Genomic DNA, 12,393 nt, shown 5'->3' with positions numbered 1-12,393 from the left:
ATACCTACTATACCACAAATGCGTGGCAATTCAATTTTTGTACTTTATGTGTAAATTTATTTTACATTTCTTAACTTTTATTCTCGTTTATCGGAAAGTAGCGACATACAGAGTGAGTGTTTTCTTAAATACTGTTTACACGGCATAATGTGTACATTATATCTCACTAAAGGTGACCAATATCTTCCGCAGTATTAGATGACTTTTCGATACGGTAACATCGCGAATGTAGGTTTATATGTCTCTTGACATTCACAACTTGATGTTAGGCGTATTATTCTTACAAAATTGTTCATTGTGGTAAATTCTGGTGTTTTAATCAATATATATAGGTGAGTAACCAACTATAAAATATTTCGCTTCGAAAATATAGAAGAATACATATAAATTACAAATATAGGTTTATTTTCTCGAAAACATATTTTTCCGAGTCACCGATATTAATGATGTTTCTCCTAACACTTGTTCTCTCTTTCTTTACATTGACTGACCAAATACACAACAATTAATAATAAACTGTATTCGTTGAAAAATTATTTTAACACCAATCATAAATTAATGAAGAATGTACTAGTTCGATATTTCTAAATGTATCGGCTATATTTTCGAATTTCAAACAGTTTGAGACAATATTTTGTATAGTTTGAGCATATTCGCAAAAAAAAAAACAAACTTATTTAAAAGTTTACGGTATAACTTATTTACAACGGTATAACTTATTTACAAAATTATTTAAAGCCCATCAGTTTTAGTTGCTAAGAAGTACATACGTGCTACGACATATATGATTAAAATATTTGCTTATGTTCATTGCAAATTGCATTTGATTCAAAACATTCTTGGGATAACACATCAAAGAATCAAAGAAAATATAAATAAATTTATGTTCTCATTAGTCAGTGGATTATTGATCATTCACATAATTACGTTCAGCTAAAAAAAAACAATTAAAAAAACTGTTAGTTTATCTCATTCATTTAAGCCAGTGCTCGGAATTAGTTTGAACATTTCAGCCGATTTCCGTGGTATACGCTTCCTTTCCTCTCCTTACCGCGCGCGCCAAGGCCACTAAGGCCAGCGCCGCCGAGCATTAGAAGCGGCACTATCCGATTAGGAATGGGTTCTTCTCCCTATTTATTAAAATTTTAAAAAATTTATTAAAGTTATTAAAAATAAATTTTTTATTTTTAAATTTATTAAGTGGAAATCTATTAAAATATTTCTATTACTATTTTAAATATTACTATTTTCTGAGAGGTGCCTCAATAACCCAGCCTATTTTTTATGTAAAACGCTCCTGAGCCAGAGCTATCGGCGCCTCGGCCGCCAGCGGCCTGGCGGTAGTGGGGGAACAAGAGGCGTCATCTCAGGAATCGGCCCGAAATGTGCAACTAATTCCGAGCGCTGGTATAAATAAATGCAATTTCTCTCAATAATTTTATTTGATATATAAAAATTAAAGGTGTTGCAAATGTGTTTGTCTTTTTCTAACTACAATATATTTCTTACAGATCAAAATTCTAGTCAAATTGACATGAATATGGCATTCCGAAAATTATTATTAAATGGCGGACTAATATTAATCGCTACAATAACTATCACGTTTCCTACTGCTAACTGTATCGAATATGACGATCCGGTTAATTATAACAACTTGCCAGAAATAGTACCGTTGCATTATAATGTCGAAATACGATTTCTATACAAGGACAATATTTTACTCGGACAATGTGGTATTGTTATACGCACTAATCGTGTACTGAACTTAATAAAACTAAACACCGTACCCGTTCATACAATTGAAGCAGTCTTGACTAACAGTAAAAAAATTGTGATTCCATCTTCTGTACTCACCAACCATAATACTATTCTTCCTATTCAATTGCATCGCAACATATCGACTGATACATACACATTAAATTTTACATATATGCGTGTAATATATGAAAACAGCAATGTATACCAATCTGTACATCTAGACAAATTAGGTGAAATGTGAGTTAAAATATTTCAAACATATCGTTATACCGTAAATATATGTACGTTACTATTCTGTACAAAATATATTTAATGTACTCATCATTATCTTGACATGCCAGAAACTATGCAAAAAATTTGTCGACATATCATGTAGAACTACACTCCAAATTGTCACACTCGAGACAGCGAATTATAAAATATTTGTATAATTTTTGAACCTTAATGTTTTAACACTTAATTATGATTAATAATATATCTTTATCTAAACTATAGCATTGAAATATTACAGGTTGAACAAAACAGGTATCGTAATAATGGACGTCTCACAACTATTTCCGTACATGAACGAGTCAACCACCAAATCTACATTTAAAATTGCCATCAAACATGATGAAGAATATACAGTTTTATCGAACATGCCTATACGAGTACGAAACAAAGCTAACAATCGCATGATGTGGACTGACTTTGACGAATCATTATCAATGTCTCTTCAACACATAAGGGTTGTAATAACCACATTTACTAATGTTTCTAGTCACCTTGCAAATGTTACCATATGGTGCAGGCAAAGTGCTCAACAACTAATTTATTATGCAAGAGATGTTATTGAAAAGGTTATGCCTTATTTTAAACAAAAATATATGCAGACATTATCAAAACTGGATATTATTGCATTCCGGCATCCTTATAACCATAACGATGTGACATTGGGACTCGTATTACTGAGGTAATACTACTTATTAAAATCGACATAAAAAATAAGATTGTCAATAATATTTTAAAATTAGAAGATATATATGTTTTCATGTTAATATGTTATTTAAGAAACAAACAAAATTTATACAATGACACTTACATTACGCACTGGAAAATTTATAAACTTTAGCCTTTATTTTAAATGATAAATTAAAACAATTATTCTTTCAAATCGGATATTAATACAAATTTCACTATTATAAGCATGCAAAATACAATATCTGTGCGTGTTTTACGCTGTAAATATAATGCTACAAAATCTGTTTTACTGCATCAATATTGCGAGAACACATCAAAGGTTTCACTTGAATAGTAAGCTCATTATTAGCTGTGTTATAATTTATGCAAAAATGTGCCGAAACTCCTTTATCTCCTCCTAAATATATTATTATATGTTATTATATTATATTATTATATATTATTATATTGAATATATTCTGTTTTCTACTATGTAAGTGAATATTTGTTATCTCTATGTAAAATGGATTAATTTAAATGTATCCTTTATTAAAAATTAATATAAATAAAAAGACAAATTTGTTTAAATAATATAATAGTCTTCTATGCAATGTGTAAAAATATTCAACGTATGTCTGTTAATTGAAAATATATTTTAGAGAAGCAGATATCATTTATAATGAAACCTTGCATCCCGTTATACGCAAGAGAGAAGTTGCACATATGATGGCGCGTCAATTGGCATTTATTTGGTGTGAAGATGCGTTACTGTGGTCAAAAGAAAGTTTTGTTACATTTTTCGGAGTGTATATCTTGAATCAGGTTGTGTATCTATAAAATTCATATACTGCATTATTGTATTTTACGGCAAACAGGCAAAAGTTTCATAGCAGCAATCGGCGGCGCCAAATGCATGTTGCAGATCCGAATACACTTTTCAATTTAATATCAATTTGATCATATTGAACTTTCCAGGTGTACGAAAATGATCATATAATGGATTTAGAGGTCGTACAAGCACAGCAAGATTCTTTACGTTACGACACTCCTTCTACTCTATACTCTCCAACATTGAATAGCACAAACATTTCTCAAGTCAATTCACTAGGGTCTCCGCCAAATCATATAAAATGTAAGTTCTAGTAAATATGACTAAAAAACTAGATATTGCCACACAGGTAAATATAATTAAAAAATAATGCTATAATTGTACACAAACTAGCAAATATTACATAAAAATTTAAGAAAAGTTTCATTTGCGTTATATTATAAAATGTTAAATAAATACAACTGATATGTTGAATATAATTCAAATAAGTATAAACGAAAAATGTTGACAATTAGTAACAAACAATTAATAACAATGGCTCACAATTTAAGTAATAATACGAAAAAAACTTTAAGAAGATTTAAATTTAAACAAACACAACTGTTATTTACTTACATAAAATTGTTGACAAATTTTCATTATTAAGCAAAACATAATTTTAATTGTCACAGCATTCATAATATGGCGCATGTTGTACCATATAATTCCTGATGAGTTTTGGAGTGCTATCCGAACACATATAGACAAGCAGTAAGTGATAATACCATATTAGAATATAGCACTTGCGTAGGAAAATTAAGCATTGCATAAAATGACGTATTTGAATTCTATTATTGAATAAAAAGCAAAGATATAAATTTTGATGATTTATAAAATTAATATTTAGAATTGCAAGAAAATCTTACTTATTTTTTAATTATAAATACTCTACTTACATTAATAGATTTCGAGATTAAAAATTAGTTACAAAAACATAGTATCAAAAATCAGCAGATGTTTTAAAAAGTTTTAAAAATAACATGATGCAACTAATAATAATATCTATTGGTAGACAATTTGAAAAAGAAATGTAATTCAATATAAATATAATACAAGCAAAACGAATTTAACCTGTAGACTAAGAAAAAATGTCCTTACATATACCACATTAATAATTTTTTATTTTCTATAAAAAAAATATTCCAATGTATGCTTCTAAATAATTTTCAATTTTCTAGCCGTATGTATTTAAACATGACACCAGATGATTTATGGAACACTATGCAAACTATTCACAATGAAAGTGACCCGAAACATATGCTCAGTTCTCATTTAAAAGAAATAATAACCAATTGGATAACCGAAAAATATTATTTTATTCTAAATGTAAAACAATCTCATTTTCCTAAGCAGCACTTCTTAGGTTGGGAAATAAGCTACATTCAATCTCCAAATTTATCACTTAAAAATAAGACAAAAATTTGGATACATGTAACATATATGTCGCAATCGTCTTCTAATTTTAACAAGACTGTTCATTCGTCTTGGATAACCTCAAATATAGCAAATATACAATTTGCGGACAGTAACTATAATGCAACCGATTGTATTATAGTCAACATACAACAAACTGGTAAATACAGAACGATAAAAATGTATGCGTCGTTTTAATATATCCAGTTATAATTACTTAAAAATTTTACAAAATTTGTGGCTCAACTTAAACTTTCAAACTTAATTATTTACTTAAGAAGAATAACAATAATACAAATAATAATTTGTAATAAACATATTTTACACAAATACTTTAAAATTATTTATACAAAAATAACTAATTTTAAAAGTATTTAAATAGAAACAGAATATTTGTGTGTGGAAGTATTCTTTCATATATTCTCGATTAAAAAACTGTAAGAAAAACAATTATTCCTCTGTATTATAGGATATTATCGCGTCCATTATGATGAAGAAAACTGGCAAAAACTTCTGCGCTACTTAAACTCCGAAAATTATACAAAAATACATATTCTTTATCGTGCTAAAATCATCGATGACGCGTTTTATTTCTTTTTACAAAAAGAACTCAGTTACAACTTCTTTTGGAATCTTACGAGCTTCGTAATACAAGATGCTAATTTTGTCACATGGTATCCTATGATTAAAGTTTTCGAATCCTTTGCTTGCCTATATCCGCTTGAATATGGTTACGAAATAACAGTACGTAATGATAAATTTCGATAAAAAAGAGTTACATTTTACACACTGTTTATTATATAAATAAAACTAATAGTATTAAATATAAATTTAACGATTTTTTAGAAAGACGTGAATGACAGAATAAATCAACTTCTTACAAAAATAGGGTACACTGAAAAACCGACAGATCACACTCTTACTATATATTTGAGACAAGAAGCTGTAAAATGGGCATGTATGCTCGGTAGTTCTGACAATGAATGCCAAGAAGTAGCTACTTCGAAATTCAACAAAGAGTTTCAAAATTCTGCAGGAAACAAGTAAGACGCTTTACAGCCATAATATATAATAAGAATGTTGTTGCAATTGTACATTATGCTGATTTCAAATTATTTCGTTATTAAAATTTCGAAATGCAAGTAAATTTGTAGTAAAAAATATTTTTCTTGATGCAGTAATTTGGCAGGGAAAAAATGGATATACTGTACTGGACTAAAAACTGCAAACTACACTATTTGGTACACGATATGGCAAAAATGGAAAGCAACGTCTAATGAAAATTATTTAGAATATCTAACTTGTACTGAAAAATATGATTTTATTTGCGCCTTTTTGAGGTTAATACTATTGAAGAATGTTCAGCCGAATGATAGCAAATGGACAACTAGGCGTGCTAATGCATTTCTTTTTACTGTTGCTAAACAAGCAAGAATTAAAGAAGTGATTTCTTGTCTTTTTAAAATTTTGAAACATATTAATTTCAGTTCAAATAGGTATTTACATTTCTCTTTAAAAATACAGGGTGTCCCAATAAAATGTATACAGATTTTATTGTTATATATTTCAACAAGTAGAATGGACAGATGTTATTTGTTGTTGTGTTGGCTATCTAAGGTTACAAATGTTGAAAAAGACAACCATCAGCGGCAACCAATGATGTATAACTGAGCGACATACACATTGTATTGTTTCCAAAGAAATCGCAGCACAAGCATTTTCAATTTCGTGTTTCAGGTCCCGCAGTGTTCCCGGTTTTGTAGTGCATAGAGTGTTGTTTAGAGAGGCTCAAATAAAAGTCCAGTGATGTTAAGTCGGGAGATGTTGGATGGATATTTCACACTTCCTCTTCAACTTATCCATCTTCCGAGAAAAGTGACATCAAGAAAATTTCTCTTATCAGTTTGGTAATGTGATTGCACATACTGCTAAAATTAACACGCTTTATTCAAGAGCAGGTCATTAAGAACTGGTGTAATGTTGTCTCGCGAAATTAAAAATGCCTGTGTTTCCATTCCGTTAGAAAAAATACAGTGTGTATGTCGTTCTGTTACACATCAACAATGCATTGATGCTGATGATGACTTTGAACATTTGTAACCTTAAGATAATCAACGCAACAATAAGTTAACGTCTGTCCATTTTACTTCTTAAAATGTATGGTAATAAAATATTTCTTAATTATTCATATGTATTATAATAATTAATCATTAATATTTGCTACATTTATAAAGGTTATCATTTTTTACTTTGCTTTTGTAGAAGAAATGACATAATTGCAACGTTAATTGTGATTATAACGCATATAGACGCTGTACATCACATAGAAGAGGTATATTTCGAATTTTACATTAACACATTCATCTCTTGATATCTAAATATAAAATTTTATATCTACTTATATTTGACACATATATGACATATTTGAGATTTACCCTGTGTAGTGTAAATTATGCTGTGTCAAACTGTTGAATGCTAGAAATTTCTATTTATTGATATTGAAAATATTCATTTTAGATCATTAAATTTGCATCGAATTACCAGATAGTTACAGCTGTTCAATTAAAAATAAGGAAACGAAGATTGGAATACGGAAACCTAACCCGAAAGTACAACTATTACTTTTCTTCCGCTCTAAGTGAAGCGACATAAATATGCGAAACATTTGAATAAATGGAAAACAACAAATCATTTGTTTTTCACATACAATTATGTATTGATAATTCTTATAACCTCTTTCGTAATATTTATCAAATAATAACCAAGTATTTAGAATTATTTAATTGTTTTCTTAATTATTTTTATTATATTAATATTATTGTTATTTCTAATACTATAAATATTGAATAACTCAAATTTTTCCATTCTTTGATGTATAATGATATAGGATTACGTTATTGACCGAAACAATTATCATTCAAAAAAGCACAGGCATGGACGAACGTTTAACAACGAAATAACTCATTTTTTTAACAGAATTTGATTTCGTAATACTCAAAGCTTTATTTACATCTTATTGTAAAAATTAACACATTGTACTATGTTAATCGACATAAAAATTAAATAAATTAAATATTTTATTTTATAAATAATTAATTCCATTGTATACAAAAAATATAGTTTTTATTTAAAAATATTATACCTACTATATCACAAATGCGTGGCAATTCAATTTTTGTACTTTATGTGTAAATTTATTTTACATTTTTTAACTTTTATTCTCGTTTATTGGAAAGTAGCGACATACAGAGTGAGTGTTTTCTTAAATACTGTTTACACGGCATAATGTGTACATTATATCTGACTGAAAATGACCAATATCTTCCGCAGTATTAGATGACTTTTCGATACGGTAACATCGCGAATGTAGGTTTATATATCTCTTGACATTCACAACTCGATGTTAGGCGTATTATTCTTACAAAATTGTTCATTGTGGTAAATTCTGGTGTTTTAATTAATATATATAGGTGAGTAACCAACAATAAAATATTTCGCTTCGAAAATATAGAAGAATACATATAAATTACAAATATGGGTTTATTTTCTCGAAAACATATTTTTCTGAGTCACCGACATTAATGATGTTTCACCTAACTTTGTTCTCTTTTTTTTTACATTGCATGACAAAATACGATTAACGACTAACGATACCAAGAATTAACGACTAAATGTTTTCGTTAAAAAATTATTTTAACAGTTAACAGTTAAATTAATTAAAAGTGTACTAGTTCGATATTTCTAAAATTATCAGTAATATTTTCGAATTTTAAACCATTTCAGATAATATTTTGCATAGTTTGAGCATATTCCCGAAAAAACACAAACTACAAAATTATTTAAAACCCATTTGTTTCTATTGCTAAAAAGTAGATACTTGGTACAACATATATGATTAAAATATTTGTTTATGTTCACTGTAAACTGCATTTAATTGAACTGCATTTCAAACATTCTTGAAATAACACATTAAAAAAAATATAAATAAATTTATGTTCTCATCAGTCAATGGATTATTGATCATTCACATAATTACCTTACGCTTAAAAAAAATACAATTATAAAAACTGTGAGTACATCTTCTTCATTTAAGCAAATGTATTGCGCGTGAAGCCTAGTTGTTCGAAAAACATATTTTGTTTTTAAAGAAATAAAAATTGCGTTATAATTATGTGTAAAAATTATTTAATTTTATATATTTTATATTATCGAATTGTATAATTAAGAAAATGTTTGAATAGTGCCATTTGTATTTTAGACGATTCTGTATCTTGTCTTATATTCGAAATCACATGTTTTTTAAATTTTTCAGAAATATTTATGTTTCTATTTAATATTCCTTATAAAAATTTATATGGTATACATGAATGCAATTTCTCTCAATAATTTTATTTGATATATAAAAATTAAAGGTGTTGCAAATGTGTTTGTCTTTTTCTAAGTACAATATATTTCTTACAGATCAAAATTCTAGTCAAATTGACATGAATATGGCATTCCGAAAATTATTATTAAATGGCGGACTAATATTAATCGCTACAATAACTATCACGCTTCCTACTGCTAACTGTATCGAATATGACGATCCGGTTAATTATAACAACTTGCCAGAAATAGTACCGTTGCATTATAATGTCGAAATACGATTTCTATTCAAGGACAATATTTTACTCGGACAATGTGGTATTGTTATACGCACTAACCGTGTATTGAACTTAATAAAACTAAACACCGTACCCGTTCATACGATAGAAGCAGTCTTGACTAATAGTAAAAAAATTGTGATTCCATCTTCTGTACTCACCAACTATGACACTATTCTTCCTATTAAATTGCATCGTAAAATAAATCCTGATACATACACATTAAATTTTACATATATGCGTGTAATATATGAAAACAGCAGTGTATACCAATCTGTACATCTAGACAAATTAGGTGAAATGTGAGTTAAAATATTTCAAACATATCGTTAGCCGTAAAAATATATGAACGTTACTATTCTGTACAAAATATTTTTAATGTATTCATCATTATCTTGACATGTCAGAAACTATGCAAAAAATTTGTCGACATATCATGTAGAACTACACTCCAAATTGTCACACTCAAGACAGCAAATTATAAAATATTTTTATAATTTTTGAACCTTAATGTTTTTAACTCAATTATGATTAATAATATATCATTATCTAAACTATAGCATTGAAATATTACAGGTTGAACAAAACAGGTGTCGCGGTAATGAACGCCTCACAACTATTTCCGCACATGAATGAGTCAACCACCAATTCCACATTCAAAATTGCCATCAAACATGATGCAGAATATACAGTTTTATCAAACATGCCTATACGAGCACGAAACAAAGCTAACAATCGCATGATGTGGACTGACTTTGACAAATCAGTATCAATGTTTCTTCAACATATAAGAGTTGTGATAACTACATTTAATAATGTTTCTAGTCACCTTGCAAATGTTACCATATGGTGCAGCCAAAGTGCTCAACAACTAATTTATTATGCAAAAGATGTTATTGAAAAGATTATGCCTTATTTTAAACAAAAATACCTGCTGACATTATCAAAATTGGATATTATTGCATTCCGGCATTCTTGCGACCATAACGATGTGACATTGGGACTCGTTTTGCTAAGGTAATACTACTTATTAAAATCGACATAAAAAATAAAATTGTCAATAATATTTTAAAATTGGAAGATATATATATTTTCATGTTAATATGTTAATTAGGAAACAAACAAAATTTATACAATGACACTTACATTACGCACTGGAAAATTTATAAACTCCAACCTTTATTTTAAATCAAAAATTAAAACAATTTTTCCTTCAAATCAGATATAAATTCAAATTTCACTAATATAAGCATGCAAAATATCTGTGCGTGTTTTACGCTGTAAAAATATAGCAAATGCTACAAAATCTGTTTTACTGCATCATTGATATTGAGAGAACACATGAAAAGTTTCTATTGAATAGTAAGCTCATTATTAGCTGTATTATAATTTATGTAAAAATGTGCCGAAACTCCTTTATCTTTTTTTAAATATATTATTATATGTTATTATATTATATTATTATATATTTGTTTTATCAAATATATTCTGTTTGCTACCATGTAAGTGAATATTTGTTAACTCTTTGTAGAATGGATAAATTGTAATGTATCCTTTATTAAAAATAAATATAAATAAAAAGACAAATTTATTTAAATAATACAATAGTCTTCTATGCAATGTGTAAAAACATTCAACGTATGTCTGTTACTTGAAAATATATTTTAGAGAAGCAGATATCATTTATAATGAAACCTTGTATCCCGTTATACGCAAGAGAGAAGTTGCACACATGATAGCGCGTCAATTGGCACGTATTTGGTGTGGAGATGCGTTACTTTGGTCAAAAGAAGGTTTTGTTACATTTTTCGGAGCGTATATCTTGGATTAGGTTGTGTATCTATAAAATTCATATACTGCATTATTGCATTTTACGGCAATCAGGCAAAAGTTTTATAGCAACAATCGACGACGCAAAATGCATGTTGCAGATCCGAATACACTTTTCAATTTAATATTATTTGATCATATTGAACTTTCCAAGTGTACAAAGATGATCATATAATAAATTTGAAGGTCGTACAAGCACAGCAAGATTCTTTACGTTACGACACTCCTTCTACTATATACTCTCCAACATTGAATAGCACAAACATTTCTCAAGTCAATTCACTAAAGTCTCCGCCAAATCATATGAAATGTAAGTTCTAGTAAATATGTCTAAAAAACTAAATATTGCCACACAAATAAATGTAACAGAAAAATAATGCTATAATTAAACGCAATTTTACAAACATAACATAAAAATTTGAGAAAAGTTTCATTTACGTTATATTATAAAATGTTAAATAAATACAACCGATATGTTGAATATAATTCAAATAAGTATGAACGAAAAATATTGACAATTAGTCACAAATAATTATTAACAATGGCTTACAACTTAAGTAATAATACAAAAAAAATTTAAAAAGATTTACATTTAAACAAACACAATTGTTATTCACTTACATAAAATTGTTGACAAATTTTCATTATTAAGCAAAACATAATTTTAATTGTCACAGCATTCATAATATGCCGCATGTTGTACCATATCATTCCTGCTGGGTTTTGGAGTGCTATCCGTACACATATAGATAAGTGGTGAATGATAATACCATATTAGAATATAGCACTTGCATAGGAAAATTGGGCATTGCATAAAATAAAATATTTGAATTCTATTATTGAATAAAGAGCAGAGATATAAGCTTTGATAATTTATAAAATTAATATTTAAAATTGCAAAAAAATCTTACTTCTTTTTTAATTATAAATACTCTACTTACA

The 12,393-nt window shown here is 28.0% G+C and overlaps 2 protein-coding genes and 1 long non-coding RNA gene across 12 annotated transcripts in view; 2 read left to right on the top strand and 1 right to left on the bottom strand.

The window, feature by feature from the left end:
* Zir (Zizimin-related) overlaps positions 1-12,393 on the bottom strand; it is a 187,497-nt gene that overhangs the window by 64,298 nt on the left and 110,806 nt on the right. The window lies entirely within an intron of this gene.
* On the top strand, positions 117-7,756 carry LOC137000653 (aminopeptidase N-like). Of its 7 annotated transcripts, none has more exons than XM_067357890.1 (12): positions 117-332; positions 1,512-1,733; positions 2,270-2,710; positions 3,357-3,519; positions 3,673-3,829; positions 4,198-4,276; positions 4,744-5,138; positions 5,448-5,722; positions 5,825-6,021; positions 6,157-6,474; positions 7,241-7,310; positions 7,496-7,756. In XM_067357890.1, exons 2-12 carry the CDS (start codon positions 1,729-1,731, stop codon positions 7,628-7,630), a joined length of 2,235 nt encoding a protein of 744 aa, XP_067213991.1. In that variant the 5' UTR covers positions 117-332; positions 1,512-1,728; the 3' UTR covers positions 7,631-7,756. The 7 variants fall into 7 exon arrangements, with proteins under 7 accessions (XP_067213991.1, XP_067213992.1, XP_067213988.1 ...); XM_067357887.1 differs by lacking the exons at positions 7,241-7,310; positions 7,496-7,756 and adding exons at positions 6,503-6,639; positions 6,716-6,885 and having other exon boundaries at positions 118-332; positions 1,512-1,995; positions 6,157-6,421; XM_067357885.1 differs by having other exon boundaries at positions 119-332; positions 1,512-1,995.
* Positions 8,187-11,201, top strand: LOC105678209 (uncharacterized). Of its 2 annotated transcripts, XR_010890931.1 has the most exons (5): positions 8,187-8,448; positions 8,762-9,047; positions 9,440-9,923; positions 10,198-10,638; positions 10,736-11,201. It is a non-coding gene; the product is annotated as an uncharacterized lncRNA (long non-coding RNA). The 2 variants fall into 2 exon arrangements; XR_010890932.1 differs by lacking the exon at positions 8,762-9,047 and having other exon boundaries at positions 8,190-8,448; positions 10,736-11,198.

This window comes from Linepithema humile, chromosome 6 (assembly GCF_040581485.1).
Source record: "Linepithema humile isolate Giens D197 chromosome 6, Lhum_UNIL_v1.0, whole genome shotgun sequence".
Classification (NCBI taxonomy): domain Eukaryota; kingdom Metazoa; phylum Arthropoda; class Insecta; order Hymenoptera; family Formicidae; genus Linepithema; species Linepithema humile.
The sequence above is the reverse complement of the archived record's forward strand: the minus strand, read 5'-3'. Positions and strand labels throughout refer to the sequence as shown.